Source organism: Phyllopteryx taeniolatus, chromosome 19 (genome assembly GCF_024500385.1).
Source record: "Phyllopteryx taeniolatus isolate TA_2022b chromosome 19, UOR_Ptae_1.2, whole genome shotgun sequence".
Lineage (NCBI taxonomy): Eukaryota > Metazoa > Chordata > Actinopteri > Syngnathiformes > Syngnathidae > Phyllopteryx > Phyllopteryx taeniolatus.
Window position 1 is genome coordinate 3,721,746 of NC_084520.1, and position 19,904 is coordinate 3,741,649.

A 19,904-nucleotide genomic window follows, 5' to 3' on the forward strand; every position below is an offset into this window, starting at 1 on the left:
ACACATACACTCACGAACATGAACAGTGAACATGAACTAAATTAATGTATTACTCCCATAGCCATTTATTCCCATAATTCCCATTTCCCGAAGAGGGAAATTATTTTCTGTGCAGGGAAGTTTTCAGTTTACCGTTGAATTCATTTGTACTTTTGACTTTTGTACTACATTGCAGTCTGTACTTTTATTTATTTTTTTAATCTATGACTTATGTAAATGAATGCAATTGGTAATGTATTTTTTTAGTCCTTCTACTTAAGTACAGACTATGAATACTTCGGCCACTTCATAAAGTTCACACAAAATTCCCCAAGCAAACAATGGCTACCGGTCAGCAGGTGCATGGACAAGCAGAGAGAGGGATGGTCCCGAGGCAGCTCCCCTAGCAACGGCCCCATTAATGCAAACACAGAGTTGCTATGGAGGCACACAATTAGTTCCTACTTACGCGGTGTTGGCCCACCGACAGAAGAACTCCCCACGGACATGGACGAGTCACCTGCTAAAGATCACAGACTGGACTTTATAGGAGACTACGTGCTGAGGACTCTTAACGTAAAACACGACCGCTGGCAAAAATGTGTGTCCTGCGAAGAGAACTTGAAGATTTTGCTGGAATTCCTGGACAAACCGCAGCAGGGGACATTGGTGGTGTGTGTGGCCGTGACCGGACTCCTACAGCCCGCCACTACTTTCACGTTCCACACCAAAAACAAAGCAGTGTACTTTCTGAAACGATGTAAAACAACACTGACTGCAGAACACATGGAGGGTAACTTGGTCTGTGGGGACTTGTCTCACCCTCTATTGGACCAGTTTTCTGCCCTGGTTCATGAGGTAAGACATTAGTGAAAGGTGTTAATTATTATGTGGATGGGGCAGGCTTAGTTTTCGCTCTAGTGCTAGGAAGCAGTGTTGCCACAGTTACCTTGAAAAAGTAGCTTACTGATTACTTGAGCTTAAAAGTAACTTCGTTATTTTACTGATTACTTGATTTGAGAAGTAACTTTTTAGTTACTTTCAGCAGCTGTCAAGTGGCAGGAATATCACTTATGCACCGTGCATTAGCTTAACCGTATCCATTACTTGGTAATGTACGCCACACAAGTTACAGAATGATGTCATCAACATGAACAAATAACTTAAATATTAGTGTAGTTGAAGCCACATTAAATGAGCAGCTTAGTGCAGACTTGACATGCCGCTTTTCAATATTGTAGCTAGTCGTTGTGTGCATTTTATTAGGGATAGTTAATAATACAGTGTGTTTCCTTTGTTTTATTAGTCATTACGAAAACAAAGGCTGAAAATTGGTCTACACGTGACATGCACTGTGACTGAATCAAGTGTCCTGGTTATTGACTTGCCTCATGTTCCCAAGCACTGTAGTTTGTTAATGATAATTATCTGTAGTTGTCTTAGCTGCAATAGCATATTTCAAATCATATATCATAATCAAGCTCTGAATCTCATAAACAAAAAAGTAACTATCGGCATAGATATCAAAGTAACTGTGATTTGACTATACTTATGTAAAAAATAACTCATTAGATTACTTATGATGTCACCAGACTGTATTTTTTTGAGTAACGGGTTACCGGCATCACTGCTAGGAAGAAACCAAGTAGCTCCTATGCAAATACTTAGTTACTGTACTTAAGTAGATATCTGTGCTGTAAGTAGTTATTTTTCTAACTACTTACTGTACAGTACTTTTATCCCATAAATTTTGAAAACAACTTAACTTTTGTAGTTAAGTACATTTCAGGGTCTGTACTTTTTTAAGTAAAGGAGTTGAATCAATAGGCCTACATCTACTTTTACCAGATTTTGTAAATAATTATTTTTTTTAACACATCTGTACTTCTACTTAAATACTTTGGAAGAGTACTTTTGCTGCCTCTCTGCTACCTTCATCCAACCATCCATCCAACCAACCATCCAACCAGCGGTGCTACCAGGGATGTGGGGCCCAGTGGAAAAAAAACAAAAAAACATTTTTGCTTCACCACTTCAATGCCGCAAATTGAAAATCCTTTTTTTCTAGGGCCCCTGGTAGTCATGGGCCTGAAGAGTTGTCATAACGTTTTACCCCTGTCTACAGGTAGTCCAAATGTACAGTATACCGGCTATAATACCCTTGGTTACGTAGTTAATGTAGGAAGAGGTGTTTCTCAATACTGTCATCAATAGTATTGAATAGAGTAGAATAAAATACTGTTGGTATTTTACGGTGGCCTGGAAGTGCAAAACAATATAACAAATTGTGAAACACTTTTACATTTCAGAAAGCAAATGAACAAAAGCCAAAACACTTTTACATTTCAGAAAGCAAATGAACAAAAGCCAAAACACTTTTACATTTCAGAAAGCAAATTAACAAAAACCAAAACACTTTTACATTTCAGAAAACAAATTAACAAAAGCCAAAAAAAGTGTTTCTGCTTTTATTAATGTGTTTTCCAAAATGTAAGTGTTTCGGTTTCTGTTAATTTGTTTTCTGAAATGTAAACATTTTTTATTTTTTTTTAAATTTGTTCTCTATTTCACAATTGTTTATATTGTGTTGCACTTCCAGGCCACCGTAGTGTCTATTGTCATTGTTGCAAAACAATGAAAAGGACTTTTGCAGCACATTATACAAACAGCTTATTAAGGCACAGCAAAATCTATACACATATTCTGCTTAAATAAAAATTATATACCCCTGATTTAACCAGTTAATTAATATAACTGTATGGAGTATAATTGTTTGGTGGTACGTGTCGTATGACAATACCGCAGCATCAATTTCATTCAATATCAATTGGGCAACATTAATATTATACCGTAGCTCGAGAGGAGCTTATTCGTATCACTTTCACATAAGGCACTTTCACAAGAATTAAGTAGGATTTTGCATTAAAAGAACTGCATTTGTTTCCATAGTGACAGTGGTTAGCATATCTGTCTCACACTTGAGAGGTTCTGGGTTTGAATCTCGGCCTTCCTTTTGTCTTCCTCCAACATGACGGTAACATGCATGTTATGTTCATTAAAGGAGCTAAGTTAGGTGTGAATGTTAGTCTGAATGGTTGTTTGTGTTTACCCTGCAATCCACTAGCAAGCAGTCCAGGGTGTACCTGGCTCTTGCACACCCTGGAGTCAGCTGGGATAGGATTCAGCGACCCTAATGAGCACTATGGAAAATGGATGGATGAAGAACTGTATTGCATAGACTGTAGTAGAAAATTATACACATTATTCAGTGTGACTGTAATATGCAGGAACATAGTCCAGTTTGACCACAATATGACTTTCATACATTTTCACATAATTATTTTCGGAGTGTCTTGTGCCTTTTGGTTACGCCAAGACCCTGTTATTCATAAAGGGCATGATGATATTGCTATTGATTGATTGATGATATTGCTATTGTAGAATCGGAATGGTACTTCCACTTTTGACTGAACCCCCAAATTAGTTAAAAGTGTTGGTATGGCCTTCAAGACATTAAATAATCGAATGTATTTTAGAGGTGCTTATAAAGTAATAACCAAAATTTGCAAGTAATTGCCTTACCTAACTAATCAGCACACAGTGAGCCTGGGGCTCGAAGCTCTTGATGGTGTGTGTGGCAGATGCTCACTGTATGATCCACACTTGAAAACCAGTGGTGTTTTCATATTAAAGCGAAGTGGTGGGGCACCAACCACCTAGGTAGGCTATATACCAAGGAAATGACAATACTCTCTGTTATAGTGATGGTCTGATGTGGTCTTTTGAAAATTCTAATGTGGTTTAGTCGCACAGGCAACACAAATTAATGGCTTCTGCATTCTAAAACATTTACAACTGTACAAGCTCTATATCAACTGAATTTAAACATTTAACTGTTGGAGACACATTACAGTTGATGAGAAAAGTGTGCAGATTAAATTTTACTAGTCACATCACTCCTAGGCCTGGCTGCTTGTCGCTACGCAAAATACATAGAGTTCGCTCAGACCCAACATAGGCCATAGGGCATGATGAGCCTCGGGCATCTCACTTTTTAGTATTCCATGAGTCGTAACCTGAAATAGTCCCCAGACTGACGTATGGGACACAGCAAGGCCCCACTGGGCATGCAGACTGTTAGAGAATACACAGAATATGATAGAGAATCAAAGCTATCTCTTAGCTTATCTAGTAACTTCAGTGCAGGGAAATTTCTTGCCAACTGTTCTCCTTGTCATTTTAGCATATTTGTTGCGTGCAGTGTATTCTAGCACTTTTACGAAAAGACTTGACTACATTGTGTTAACTCAAGGAAAGTACAGTTGTCTTGTATTCGTGGATTTAGGGCCTGTGAAAAAAAAATCACGTTGGGCTCCTCAACGTCAGTGCTGCTTCTATAGCTCTTTTCAGTCATTGCCTTTTACGGTGCCCATGTTTGTTGCCTTCATCTAGGTTGTGGCCCCACTTCTGTCCAACAGCAGGAACCACACTGAATGGCCTCAGGTAGTAGCCCACGATGTGAAGCACCTCATCCACTCCCTTATGAACAACGTGTTTGTCATGTCGGGCCAAGTCCAAGGCAAGACACTGCTGCCCCTTCCTGTTGGTTTTGAGAGTGTGGCGCAAGTTGCCTCAGTGACAGACAACAGGTAACCCAACCAACCTGGACTATATGATAATGCATCCTTTCCACACCACATTTACATTCAAACCTAATTCCTCAGGGGGGAAACAATAGATAAGGGCATCATTCACTCCTTGGAGTCAACAGTGATTGAGTGGAGCCATCAGATCCGTGCAGTGCTGATAAAAGACTCAGCAGAGACTCCGCTTGAAGGCCAAACCCCCACACCGCACACAGAGCTGCTGTTCTGGAAGAACAGGTCAGCAAATCTGTTTCTACGGATACTAAACATCCACACTGGCAACCTCTAACAAACACGTTACAATGCTGTGTCACAGAGCTCCACAGTTAAATTATTGTCTAACTTCTTGTAATTTTTCCAACAATAACTTTTTCGTAACATCTGCCCAATCACATGTAAAAATGCTTTAATTTTCTTTCACAAAAACCCATTTGTTGTTTTTCACATTGATAAATACAGACTGATTGAATCAAATAAACCTACTCTAATAAGGCCTACTCAAGAATTAGCTTATTTTAATGTATGTTTGGACACACTTAGAGCTGTTTGGATAGCTGTTATTTTTTGACACAACATACAGTATGTTTCTACAAGCTAACTCAGGTGATTACTCATATTGTACTTGTCCAAATTTCAAAACGCAATTGAATGACTTCCTATGGAGCTGGTTACACATTAAAATCTTTATTATGTTTACACAAATATCTGTGAACACTGTTTTTGACCTTTTAGCTTTATTTTGTATACAAATAGGTTAAATACATAATTATCCATCTAATTGCTGTGGAAGAAAATTGAGAGACAATGCTGAGATTTTAAGAATTCAACATGTTCCGTATAAACACAATATAGTATCATGTCATGTCATATTATAATAAATTCCAATAAAGATAGTTAGTATAACAACATGTGCAATAACATGTCGGTGTAAATATTAGTAGTTGGAATGGCAATCGTATTAATTACAAATAATAGTTTTCCATGCAGGCTCACAAAGATATTGACCTGTAGTTCAATGTTTATTTGCATTTGTAGACTTCTTAAATTACCTTTGTTTAATTAAGAAACAATAACAGACTCATAACACTTTTAAAGTATTACTGTTGTATTACAAATTGTTCTATTTATGGGTGAAAAATGTCCTACATTAACACCTTACGTTTAATGAAATATCAGATTTGTATAAGAAATCTCTGCAGTGTGCATATTGTTGCAATTGCAGCTTTGTTCACTGTAGCCAGAAGATAGGGGCAGAAAGATGAGTATCTATTTTTCTGCTATGATTAGTTAATAGGCATTTGAATCAGTAAATGCATTAATTATTACATTTACGAATACTTTCATACAAAGACCTTTAGAAATATAAATTATTAAAATTCCAGAAGCAGTTAAAGCCAGACAAATGTGACCTTTTGTGTTCTCCATCTACTTTCTCTTTTAAGATATGCTGATTTGGACTACATTTACTCCCAGTTAACATCACACAAAGGGAACAAAATGGAGATGCTGCTTGATGCTGTTGAGAGCAGCTATTCCCCTGCTTTTCAAAACATCCGACGAGAAGTCCTTGCAGGTAATTACAGATTATGACAATAAAATTCAAGTGTAAAAGAAGAAAGTGAAGTCGGCTTTCTAATTTGGAGTGTTAAGATGTAACTAAAAGAAAGGGAATATATATATATATATATGATATATATATATATATATATATATATATATGATATATATATATATATATATATATATATATATATATATATATATATATATATATATATATATATATATATATATATATATGCGTGTCAGACACACATAAATTAGCAGGGACGCATAAGGTACGATCAATCTGCGTCTTCGGACGCATGGCTTAGTACTCGGGCATGGTGCTGTAAATCCGGAGTATGATTTTTTCAGGGATGGGGGGACGAGACAGGACTTTAGAGTGCAACTAATTTGGTCACATATGCGCCCAAATTTCTGAATGGTGCAACAAAAACAAACAAAAACAAAAAAAACTGAGGGTGACCTGTAATTTCAGGAAGAAAAAAACAATTCCGTGGCTTGAAAGCAGACACACGATGGGTTTCATTGTGGTCTCGAAACCAATTAGAGATAGATAGTGAAGAGCAGGGACCCTCTGTTTGATTGGCCGCGTGCGTGTCTGTGTGCGCGCACATGCGTGCGTTTGACAATGCAGGTGCTCGGTACAAGGATCTAAGTTTTTTGACTGCAAGCCAATAGCTGCACAGTTAATGGAATTAATGGAATTAGTTACAAAGCCTCACCCTCCCTTGATGTGGGAACATTTTGGATTCAAGCCAGATGAATGCGGCCATCCCGCTAATACCAATGAGCTGGTATGTCGAATTTGTATGAAATCTCAACAAAGACAACATAATTGAAAACCTCATAGTGCAAAATCTATTTTAAATACAACCAACCCACCCAATTTCTTCAGCTGGGAACAAAAAACACAGTGGGACAGCTCTTGTTCCCCGTCAGTTTACAATCAGGGAACCCTTTGTTCAACAATGCAAATACAAACGTGAGTATGGCTCACATTATATACAGTATAGCGTTACTATTGTAAAGAGATGTAGCTTTTGAACATGTTGACAAAGCAGTGTTTAAAGAAAGGCTGGAGACTTTTGAAAAGTAGTACACATTTTGAATCAAAACAGGTTGCTTTGATCTACTTGTGTTGTCATGAATGTTACTACTTGAAACTTTTTCTTCACAAACTGGAAACTTGATTTGCAGTATATTGCCTGTTAAAGGCATTAATGACTGTTTATACATTCATGCCAAATTTTTATGTTTATAGAAGTGCAATTTTTGGGAACTGAGCCCGAGTCTGTTTTATTTTAAATTTTTTAATCTAAGATATTTTATTTATTGTTCTACATTACATTGTCAATGGATAAGCAGTAGAAAATGGATGGATGGATGGATGTTCATTATTCTTAGAATTAGAATTAAAAGTGAATTGCTCTCCAAAAGGATGTACTCGAATTATTACACTCTAATATCTAATATCAGTGGCATTAAAAACATCAACGATACCGTCGTTTGTCGTGATAGTTATAGGGAAAATATATCGTCGTAAAATAATTGCTATCATGGCAGGCCTCAAGACATATAATATACTGAGAGAGAACAAGAGCAATGGATAACACAAAAATATTCTACAAACAGTATAAAAAATACAGTAACTCCTGTAATACAAATCTGCAATATAGCGGGACCACGAACAAGACCCGCGATATAGCATAGGATTACTGTATCTGTATTCCGTGATGAAAAGTTACAGGGACTCATTGTTTCCATGACATCCCGGGACTCATATAGCCTCAAGTTTAAAAGGATCTGTGTGCGTTTTAGAAACCACACACACACTCACTCACTCACACACACACACACACACACACACACACACACACACACACACACACACACACACACATACTTTATTTACCGTCTACCTCTACACATGTTTAAATAACTCAAGTGACTATTCCACTCTTGACTTGCCAGCTTTGGAGGAGGCAAAGGACATCTGTACCTTCTTGACGCCACTGCAGCGCCTTTTTGAGGACATGGAGAATAGAGAGTTTTCCGATGTCAAAGGTCAGATAGGCCCCATGATGCACACAGTGTGTCTTGTGTGGGCCAACTCTGGACACTACAACACACCAGCACGACTCATTGTTGTACTGCAAAAGATCTGCAACTTCCTCATACAGCAGGTCAGCTGTAATTTCTTTCTGGCACACAGTATTCCATAGACACATTTTAAGAAAATTTTTTTTTCCACTGCAAAAGCTTTTTCTGAAATAAGCACCTGTCAGTAGATGGGTGGCCCGTGAAAATGGAGTGCAAGATTAGTCAATTAAAGACAAGTTAAGTGTATTTTCTCCCCGAAGTTGCTTAAAATAAAAGCATCATTAAAAATTTCTTCCAGTATTTCTAGGCAATTTCAAAGATTTGTTGGACATTACTCCTGAAAGAAATAACTTTGTTTTGACTTTTAGCCCAAAAAGAAGAAGAAACCACTTGAATGCCTTATGTCAGGCACCCCTGTCCCAACATACCGTGCACACTGTACATCTTCCTGTACAAAAATAACGCTCAGTTTTGTTTGGCATTGGCAGTGAGGTATATTGTAACAATATGTTTATTATCAGGAGGCATGGTGGGCGACTGGTTAGCACATCTGCCTCACAGCTCTGAGGACTGGGGTTCAAATCCCGGCCCCGCCTGTGTGGAGTTTGCATGTTCTCCCCGTGCCCGCGTGGGTTTTCTCCGGGCACTCCAGTTTCCTCCCACATCCCCAAAACATGCACGGTAGGTTAATTGACGACTCTAAATTGCCCGTAGATGTGAATGTGAGTGCGGATGGTTGTTTGTTTATATGTGCACTGTGATTGGCTGGCGACCAGTTCAGGGTGTACCCCGCCTCTCGCCCGAAGATAGCTGGGTTAGGCTCCAGCACGCCCGGTACAGAAATGGATGGATGGATGGATGTTTATTATCATGGTTGTAGTTTGAAGTCTCTATGTATACAAAGAGATGGTCCCCCAACTCAAAGGTTGTGGGTTCGATCCTTAGTCCCTGTGACCATCCTGAAGTTTTCTAGCGCAAGATATTGAATCCCTAGTTGCTGCTAATGCTGCGTGATCAGTAGGTGAATGAGGAGAGGATGCTAAAGCGCTGTGAGTGCCTTGAAGGTGGAAAAGCATTATACAAGCAAAAGCCCACTTACCATGGAATATGATGTAATTGTAATATTTGACACACTAATGTGCTGCTGTACCCTAATGAAATGACTAGTAGGTGTATCTCATATGCCTGCTTGAATAAACTGGCCTGTTTTTTTTTTTTTTTTTCCTGTCCCAAAAACAGGCTCTGGTTTATTTGAAACCAGAGGAACTTCTCAAAGGAGAGGTTCCTGAGAGTCTTCTGAAGGTGAAAATAAGCTTGGAGATTTTAGAACTCTTTAAGAGCATCTTCGAGGACTGCCGGACTAATCTGGGCCAGTACCAGAGGAATGGGAGCTTGGTGAAGCCTTGGGATTTTTCCCCCACTTTGGTCTTCTCTGGACTTGATAGCTTTATCAACAGAGTCAAGTCCACAGAGGTAAGTGTGTTACAATACTGAAGTGAGTTTTAAGACAATTTCTTCAGAAATTATCATATTCTGAGTCTAATATTTGTATCCACTTCTTGTTTCACTCTATCTACTGTATAGGACATCCTTTTGACAGCAGTGGACTTCTTCAAGCTTCTGAAATTGGAGATTGGAGGTGTTCGAGGTCGAGCGCTAAGTCAACAGGTCCAGCTACTGCACCAAGAGTTTGTGGATCATTTCCAGGTCTTAACAGAGAAGCCCTATGACTGCTTGGACCTCAACAACAAGGTGAGGAGTACTTTGCGTATCGTGTTCCTGCTTGGCCTTCCCCGCTTTTTTAGTGCAGTTTTTGAGGTGCAAACCCCACAAGCAATTTCAACTCTGAACACTTCACTGCACACAAGAGGCGGTTACTCCAGAACATAGTATTGCGGCCCAAATATCATCTTGTTGCTCAACCAAGTTGTTCCTGAGTAACAGCGGGAAAAGCAATTCACTTTACTTGTAAGACCCAGTAGGCAATTCCTGCCGGACGGCTTTGAGTTAGTGAGGTGTGAAAAGGAATATGCTACTGTATGTTGGCTCAATTTGAGATCTCGCTGCTCAGTGGTGTCTTGGCTGTGGGCCTAGCTGTGCTTTCTGCCCTGCAGGAGTTTGAGAAAGATGTGTGTGACTTCAAATTGATAGTGGATGACACAGACCGGCGACTTGGAGCTATCTTCTGTCAGGCCTTTGATGACGCTTCAGGATTGGAGCATGCCTTCAAGGTATTGGAACTTAAACCCGCTCTTTGAAACACATCATATGCACATTCACTTGATAGACTTGTCTCTGTGCCTGCAGGTTCTGGATATGTTTGGGGGCTTGTTGGAGCGTCCTTTAGTAGCTAAATATGCTTTGGACAGATACCCTCGCTTAGTAAGCATGTTTGACAGGGATCTGGACACCTGCAAACTCCTCTACCATGAACATATTAACATTGCAAATGAGATGGGTGAGTTTTATGATGAGAATGCACATGCACTGTTGAAAGCCAAACAAACATTGATCCAAAAAGCGTGTAGTCTGCTCAAGTAAGTGGCATAAAAATAACAGCGAGGAGGATGGGATAGGCTCTAGCTCACCCGTGACCCGACTAATTTTCATGTATAGAAAATGGATGGATGGATGGATACATAGATTTTTAAACACCTTTCAAGAACACAAGGACTAGAAACAGCTCTTGTATTCAATACCATCAGTGTTGGGAAATACCTAATTACATGCAACTGGATTATGTAATTTAATTCCAAAATTACACTGTAATACATTACATTACTGGGAGAAAATATGTAATTCAATTATATTTGGTTTTAGAAATGTCCATGTTTACAATTTTGGTTGAAGTACATTTGAAAAATAGCTGCAAAAGATCTTTTTTTTTTTTCATATCACTTTTTCCATCTGGAACTGACACTCTGGTCATGTGACATTCTGCATTAGTCTCAAACATGACATTATTCCAAAAACCTTGTGGTGCAATCTATTAGTTTGAGATTTTGAAAATCTTAGACTACAGTTACACTTTTGAACACATTCATCGTTATAATTTGGGACTTTTATGCGATATGTAAACAATTATTAAATTGTGCACATTTGTCATTAGGGCAACAAGGCAAGGTATGGTGGTTTTCCACGATGAACATATATAATCCAACAAACCAATTTTTATTATGTATTTACATTTCGTCATGTTAGAGCGTCTGGCACACAGTTCTGAGGACCGGGGTTCAATCCCTGGCCCCGCTTGTGTGGAGTTTGCATGTTCTCCCCGTGCCTTCGTAGGTTTTCTGCGGGCACTCCGGTTTTCTGCGGGCACTCCGGTTTTCTCCCACATCAAAAAAACATGCATAGTAGGTTAATTGACAACTCTAAATTGCCCGTAGGTGTGAATGTGAGTGCGAATGGTTGTTTGTTTGTATGTGCCCTGCGATTGGCTGGCAACCAGTTCAGGGTGTACCCCGCCTCCTGCCCGATGATAGCTGGGATAGGCTCCAGTACGCCCGCGACCCTAGTGAGGATAAGCGGCTCAGAAAATGGATGAATGGATGGATGGATTTCGTCATGTTTTTTTTAATCAGTTTATTGGTTAAGAACAAATATGTAGTTAATTTCAAAATGATGATCTATGCTTATGATCCACTTTTTAGAGGAAACAGGAAAGGGTCCCGTTGATGCAATTCATTCAAAATAAAGAAAAGTAATCAAAATCCATCCATCCATTTTCAACACCGCTTATCCTGGTTAGGGTCGCGGGGTGCTGGAACCTATCCCAGCTGACTTCGGGCGAAAGGCGGACTACACCCTGAACTGGTCGCCAGTCAGTCAGGGCACAGTAATCAAAATGTAATCAATAATGCATACCCGTGTTAAACAATGCACGCATAATTGAGCTTAGTCCCTGACTTTCTGGTAAGCGTACGTATAATAGTAAAACTATTTTACCAAAGGTTCTGCTCCAGTGAATAAGAATATGCCAGCAGTAGCTGGGGGGCTGAGATGGGCCCAGGAGCTGCAGCAGCGCATCCAGATGCCCTTCTCCAAATTCAGACACCTCTCCTACCCGTGAGTCTCCTCTCTTGTCTCCACAGACAACAGATTTAACAAATATTGTAACGTAAATTGTTATGCAGACTGTCTTGTCCAACATGGATAAATAAACAACATTTCCCATGGACGAACTCCAAAATTGTGTATTTTTATTTTATTATTAAACGCCATATTCCCGACGGACCCTCCTCTCCAGCACCCCTGAATAGACCTTACCAGGGAGGCTGAGGAGTGTGATCCCCCTGTTGTTGGAACACACCCTCCGGTCCCCCTTCTTAAAAAGGGGGACCACCACCCCAGTCTGCCAATCCAGAGACACTGTCCCCGATGTCCACGCGATGTTGCAGAGGCGTGTCAACCAGGACAGCCCTACAACATCCAGAGCCTTGAGGAACTCCGGGCGAATCTCATCCACCCCCTGCCTTGCCACCGAGGAGCTTTTTAACCACCTCGGTGACCTCAACCCCAGAGATAGGATAGCCCGCCTCAGAGAACCCAGACTCTGCTCCCTCATGGGAAGGTGTGTCGGTGGAATTGAGGAGGTCTTCGAAGTATTCTCCCCACCGGCTAACAACGTCCCGAGTCGAGGTCAGCAACGCCCCATCCCCACTATACACAGTGTTGATGGTGCACTGCTTCCTCCTCCTGAGACACCGGATGGTGGACCAGAATTTCCTCGAAGCCGTCCGGAAGTCTTTCTCCATGGCCTCACCGAACTCCTCCCATGCCCGAGTTTTTGCTTCAGTGACCACCAAAGCTGCATTCCGCTTGGCCAGCCGGTACCCATCAGCTCCCTCAGGAGTCCCACAGGCCAAAAAGGCCCGATAGGACTCCTTCTTCAGCTTGACGGCATCCATCACCGTTGGTGTCCACCAACGGGTTCGGGGATTGCCGCCACGACAGGCACCAACCACCTTACGGCCACAGCTCCGGTCAGCCGCCTCAGCAATGGATGCGCGGAACACGGTCCACTCGGACTCGATGTCCCCTGCCTCCCCTGGAACATGAGCAAAGTTCTGTCGGAGGTTTCCGCCAGACGTTCCCAGCAGACCCTCACAATACGTTTGGGCCTGCCACGTCGGACCGGCATCTTCCCCCACCATTGGAGCCAACTCACCACCAGGTGGTGATCAGTTGACAGCTCCGCCCCTCTCTTTACCCGAGTGTCCAAAAACATGCGGCCGCAAGTCCGATGACATGACCACAAAGTCGATCATCGAACTGCGACCTAGGGTGTCCTGGTGCCAAGTGCACATGTGGACACCCTTATGCTTGAACATGGTGTTCGTTATGGACAATCCGTGATGAGCACAGAAGTCCAATAACAGAACACCGCTCGGGTTCTGATCGGGGGGGCCGTTCCTCCCAATCACGCCCTCCCAGGTCTCACTGTCATTGCCCACGTGAGCATTGAAGTCCCCCAGCAGAACGATGGTGTCCCCAGCGGGAGCGCTCTCCAGCACCCCCTCCAAGGACTCCAAAAAGGGTGGGTACTCTGAACTGGTGTTTGGTGCAGAGGCACAAACAACAGTCAGGACCCGTCCCCCCACCCGAAGGCGGAGGGAGGCTACCCTCTCGTTTCCGGTGAGGTTTGGACTCCGCCAAGGCTGCCCTTTGTCACCGATTCTGTTCATAACTTTTATGGACAGAATTTCCAGGCGCAGCAGAGGGGGTCCGGTTTGGTGGCCTCAGTATTGCATCTCTGCATTTTGCTGATGATGTGGTTCTGTTGGCTTCATCAAGCCGTGACCGCCAACTCTCACTGGAGCAGTTCGCAGCCGACTGTGAACCGGCTGGGATGAGAATCAGCACCTCCAAATCTGAGACCATGGTCCTCAGTCGGAAAAGGGTTCAAGTATCTTGGGGTCTTGTTCACGAGTGAGGGAAGAATGGAACGGGAGATCGACAGGCGGATCGGCGCAGCGTCTGCAGTGGTGCGGACTTTGTATCGATCCGTTGTGATAAAGAAGGAGCTAAGCCGAAAGGCGAAGCTCTCGATTTACCAGTCTATCTACGTTCCTACCCACACCTATGGTCATGAGCTGTGGGTCGTGACCGAAAGAACGAGATCCCGGATACAAGCGGCCGAAATGAGTTTCCTCCGCAGGGTGTCCGGGCTTTCCCTTAGAGATAGGGTGAGAAGCTTGGTCATCCGGGAGGATCTCAGAGTAGAGCCGCTGATCCTTCACATCGAGAGGAGCCAGATGAGGTGGCTTGGGCATCTGTTTCGGATGCCTCCCAGACGCCTCCCCGGTGAGGTGTTCCGGGCACGTCCCACCGGGAGGAGACCCCGGAGACGACCCAGGACACGCTGGAGAGACTACGTCCTTCATCTGGCCTGGAAACGCCTCGGGTTCCCCCCGGAAGAGCTGGATGAAGTGGCTGGGGAGAGGGAAGTCTGGGCGTCCCTGCTAAAGCTACTGCCCCCATGACCCAACCTCGAATAAACGGGAGAAAATGGATGGATGGATGGATTTTCCTTAATTGTTTTCCTAATACTTGCATCTCTGTGGCGGCACGGTGGACGACTGGTTAGAGTGTCTGCCTCACAGTTCTGAGGACCGGGGTTCAATCCCCGACACCGCCTGTGTGGAGTTTGCATGTTCTCCCCGTGCCTGCGTGGGTTTTCTCCGGGCACTCCGGTTTCCTCCCACATCCCAAAAACATGCATAGTAGGTTAATTGACAACTCTAAATTGCCCGTAGGTGTGAATGTGAGTGCGAATGGTTATTTGTTTGTATGTGCCTTGCGATTGGCTGGCAACCAGTTCAGGGTGTCCCCTGTCTCCTGCCCGATGATAGCTGGGATAGGCTCCAGCACGCCCGCGACCCTAGTGAGGAAAAGTGGTTCAAAAAATGGATGGGTGGATGGATGCATCTCTGTATTACATATTGCAATATCCATGTTACCTAAAATTTCTTAAGAAGCTTTAAAAACCTTTCCAGAATCTAATCTTGTGAAAAACATATTCTCTGAGCCAGGTGCCTGGAGTCTGCACAAGGAGTTTGGGTCATCCAGAAGTATGAGGAGCTGATGCAACTTGTTGATAGGTTGGAGCATCTTATCTGCTTGACATTGCATGACATGTCATCATGCACCTACGTACATAATATAGCCAAAAAAAAAAAATAATAACATGAAGGGAGATTGAACAGAAATGACAGTGAAGGTGTGGATTTACAGTATTGTTAAGATGAGGAAAGTCTCGAACAGAGTCTCCAACATGTTGCCAGGTCACTAACTTGCCTGGGTCACTAACTTGCCTGGCGATGACTTTCATGCAAGAACTCACACTCGCCTAACGTGGATGCATTGTTTATTTAAGGCGAACATTCGTCCGGCCATGTAATATGATATCTGCCTAATCTATCACAACAGAAATAAACAGAAGAGTAAGTGGTATGCCACAAATCAGCAAAGCTGTGAAAAATTATCATAATCAGCCAGAGTTTTGGTGATTAAATGGTGATATATTCTTACTTTCTCGTGAAACAGTAAATTCTGTTTAGTGTTGGAGTCACTGTCCTTGTGTAATTTGTCCACTAAATGGAGCCCTAACTCTATTCAATCCAATAAGCATCTTTCCTGAGACAATGACCAATGACTTGGTTGGCCAGTTATCACGTGTATGTGTGCGAACACCGCCGACATTTTCTACAACAATGGAGGATAATCACGTTACATTTTTGCTGCAGAAGCTCGTGAGTGTGATAAGTGGAGCTGGACAACAGTCTATCTGAGAAAGGTGTCTCTGGTTTTTATTTTGAGGTCATCACTTCATGGCAAAATAAATAAATAAAAAATAATAATAAATAAATAATGGAGTTGAAGAAATGTGATTAATGTTAAAGGGCATCATGGATATATAATGTTTAGCCAGTAACTTCACCCATTATGTTGCTTCTATACTACTGTAATTTCTTGTGTATAATGTGCACCCATGTATAATACGCACCACGAAAGTTGACCTCAAAATTCTGGAAAACCATTCTACAATTCTACATTTTGCTTGTTCCCATATGATCAAAACATGAAATATTATCTGTATTTTGTTACTTTTTAAAAAGAATTATTCTGAAGTTAAGCACTTTATTTGACCACGTAATACTATTTAAAATTTACTTGCTGTTATTTTGAAATTCACAGCCCTAGTTATATTTAAATTAGAAAACACACAGTTGTGCTCAGCGGCACGGTGGGCGACTGGTTAGAGCGTCAGCCTCACAGTTCTGAGGTGCGGGGTTCAATCCCCGTCCCCGCCTGTGTGGAGTTTGCATGTTCTCCCCGTGCCTGCGTGGGTTTTCTCCGGGCACTCCGGTTTACCTCCCACATCCCAAAAACATGCATTAATTGGAGACTCTAAATTGCCCGTAGCCATGACTGTGAGTGCGAATGGTTGTTTGTTTCTATGTGCCCTGCGATTGGCTGACAACCAGTTCAGGGTGTACCCCGCCTCCTGCTCGATGACAGCTGGGATAGGCTCCAGCACGCCCGGAGAAGGAGAGGAGAAGCGGCTCAGAAAATGGATGGATGGATGGACAGTTGTGCTCATATGTTTGATTACCCAGGCAGAATTTGTAAAATTATTTAAAGAAAACGAAGGAATAGAAAACAAAGGGATTCAAATTAAACGGTCAAGCATTTCAGAAAAGCATTATCATTAAACAAAACATAACATAAAGAAATTAATGATGGTTATTGTTCAGTCATCAGTCATATTTAAAAAATTTAAGTTCACAAATTCTGCCAGGGTATGTAAACTTATGTAACTGTACATATAGGGTCTTATTGGAATGAAAGTGTAGGCTACACCTTTTTTATAACCACTAGGTGGCGGTGGCATATTAGAATGAAAGTGTACACCTTTCTTATAACCTCTAGGTGTTGGTGGCATTTTGGAGTGAAAATTTACAGCTCGGCACGGTGGAAGACTGGTTAGAACATCTGCCTCACAGTTATGGGGACCGGGGTTCAAATCCCAGTTTGCATGTTCTCCCCGTGCCTGGGTGGGTTTTCTACGGGCACTCCGGTTTCCTCCCACATCCCAAAAACATGCGTGGTCGGTTGAGTGGAGACTCTAAATTGCCCAAAGGTGTGAATGTGAGTGCGAATGGTTGGTTGTTTCTATGTGCCCTGCGATTGGCTGGCGACCGGTTCAGAGTGTACACCGCCTCCCGCCCAAAGATGGCTGGCATAGGCTCCGGCAGCCTGCGACCCTAGTGAGGATAAGCGGTAAAGAAAATGGATGGATGGATGGAAATGTACAGCTTTTTCATAACTACTAGATGGCGTCATACATTTATAAAATGTGAACGTTTTTTCCATTTGCCCCTATACCTATGTATAATGCGTATTATTGACTTTTGACAATTTGTTGGGGGAAAAATGCGCATTATACACGATAAATTACGATACTTATAGTTATGGCATAAATCTAAAGATAAATTCATCAGTTAATACTTTGTTTGCATGTTTTGTACTTGAAAATTCCTCTCTGTTGTAAAGTTAAACAAATACTAAAGGACTAAGTATCATTAAACAGTCAAATGTTCTGCCTGTAATTCATATATTTGTTGTTGTACATGTTAAGGGACCAAAAAAGAAGTAATCGTCTGATCAAACGGTTATTGGATTTTTTTTCTGCCAAATACTGGGATCGGCATCAGCCTAAAAAAATCCATATCGGTCGGCTTTGGTCAGAGACTTGAGGGGGTGGGGGGGGGGGGGGGGGCAGATTAAAGAGGTGAGGTTACATTAAGACTGCAAACTTCCCCTTTAATGCCATCAAAATAAAAAGTAACATGCATACATTAAGCAGAAAAAAAATCAACATCACAAACCTGATGATGTTGTGCTTGTGGATGCGCATATCGTATCTGCATATTCTTTATCTGTGTCTCACACTCTTCTTGTATGTCACTCTCAGCCTGCTCACTGTCATGATTGTCATCTGTCTTTATTTCCTGCTCTGTGACCCCTCTCTAAAAACCAGTTTCTACCAAGTCCTCCGTCTCTCTCTCTCTGGCAATCTAAACTTCTCTTCTGTCTCAATATCTGCCTCATTGTTATTCTTCTTTGCGGTGCAGAAATAGGATGTAATATCCTTTATTCTCTTCATTTAACTTTTGACAAACAGCAATGGAAATGAATATGTACCATTTGAGCAAACAAAATGTATTCTCTACCATTGAGGCATTACTTGGTTTTGTGTAAGCTTGAAACGGGTAAAATGTGCCCAGTCTGACAAAAACCCTGCCCCAAGCCTGGCCCCTTCAAAAAAAGTAGTCAAGAACTGACAATGATGGCAAACGTAAATGAAGCTGGAATGAGGATGACTTCAACACGCTTTGCGCATGTGGGCGCAGGGAAGGGAGTGTTCATCGTGCAGGGAGACTGCTTGTCCTCTCCGTCTTATCTAAAAACGTAAATTTACTATTCTAATTAGTGTATGTTTGGGTTAAGAATATAAGCTATGACAGTAAAGTGTTGTTTATATATTATTTAAATTACACATATTATGTACTGTAATTATATACAAATTATAGTTATTTAGGAAGTTTAGGAAGTCAAACAAGTAACGCTCCACAAGACTCGTTACACTTTCGTAGCCCTCGGTGTCACGAGGGTTGGGTCAGCCAGACTCCTGCTTTCGAGATATCAGATAACAGCCCCATCTGCTAAGTATACGTGATTTAGTTAGTTTATGAAGCAGCCCACGTGGAATGCAATGTAGACATGCAGCTCCCGGCATGATTGATGTTCTCATTACTGTGGCACTGCTCTGTAGATGATCTCACAGGAGTCTCATAATCTCACATGCCCTGTCGCCACTCACTGATGCCAAGTGAGAAATCGCCTTTTAGACCACATTTAACATCAAAACTTGCAAGATAAATCATCTCATTGAGGGGGACCATTGCTGCTTTGAATTATGAAAGAGCCAATAAGGGAAAGAAAGAGGTCTTCTGTTCCTTTATTGCCCTCTCTTAAATACAATTCACCTTTACGTTCGCCACTTAAAGCTTGAAATGTCTCAAGGTTTAGTCATTGCACTAACATTTCAGCTGGTTTTGTTCAGAGATGACCTTATGTCTGCGACTTTACTGTAATCGCTACATCTCTACAATGTGACACATTGCATTGTTAGATGAAATGCCCATTTTTGGAATGTATCACAACAGAACTTTGCATGTTTCACTCTAGGGATAAAAAAGGTGTAGCCTACTTTTGAATGCAAATTTTGCACTCAGAAATTGGAGATTTAAATTAAATGGCCAATAAATGTGATCTATTGTGCAACTGGGCATTGCAAAGCTAGTTTGATGAGGGGCCATGAGATTTTCAATGCACATATTTTTTTCCCCAGATAGTACTTATACAAACAACAAATACCAGACAGAGCCGAGAAATATTAGTATCCTTTTTTTGGGATATAATTTCAATATTGATATTTGGCCAGGCTAACTGTAATGTCCCAAGGTGTATTTGGGCCACACTGTGAGAATAAAATTATATCATAATAATAAAACTTGCTGACATTTAAAATCAAATCTGTAACCC

General features: G+C 41.6%; 1 protein-coding gene across 1 annotated transcript in view; it reads left to right on the forward strand.

Moving 5' to 3' along the window:
- The first annotated feature begins 459 nt into the window (after nucleotides 1–459).
- Nucleotides 460–19,904, forward strand: part of dnah9 (dynein, axonemal, heavy chain 9) — a 186,446-nt gene continuing 167,001 nt past the window's right edge. Inside the window, exons 1-11 of the mRNA XM_061756651.1 lie at nucleotides 460–837; nucleotides 4,432–4,628; nucleotides 4,704–4,862; nucleotides 6,068–6,198; nucleotides 8,163–8,374; nucleotides 9,531–9,764; nucleotides 9,876–10,043; nucleotides 10,406–10,522; nucleotides 10,599–10,749; nucleotides 12,245–12,359; nucleotides 15,326–15,394. Coding sequence (XP_061612635.1) covers nucleotides 487–837; nucleotides 4,432–4,628; nucleotides 4,704–4,862; nucleotides 6,068–6,198; nucleotides 8,163–8,374; nucleotides 9,531–9,764; nucleotides 9,876–10,043; nucleotides 10,406–10,522; nucleotides 10,599–10,749; nucleotides 12,245–12,359; nucleotides 15,326–15,394 — 1,904 coding nt within the window. The 5' untranslated portion in view covers nucleotides 460–486. The remainder of the gene's footprint in view (nucleotides 838–4,431; nucleotides 4,629–4,703; nucleotides 4,863–6,067; nucleotides 6,199–8,162; nucleotides 8,375–9,530; nucleotides 9,765–9,875; nucleotides 10,044–10,405; nucleotides 10,523–10,598; nucleotides 10,750–12,244; nucleotides 12,360–15,325; nucleotides 15,395–19,904) is intronic.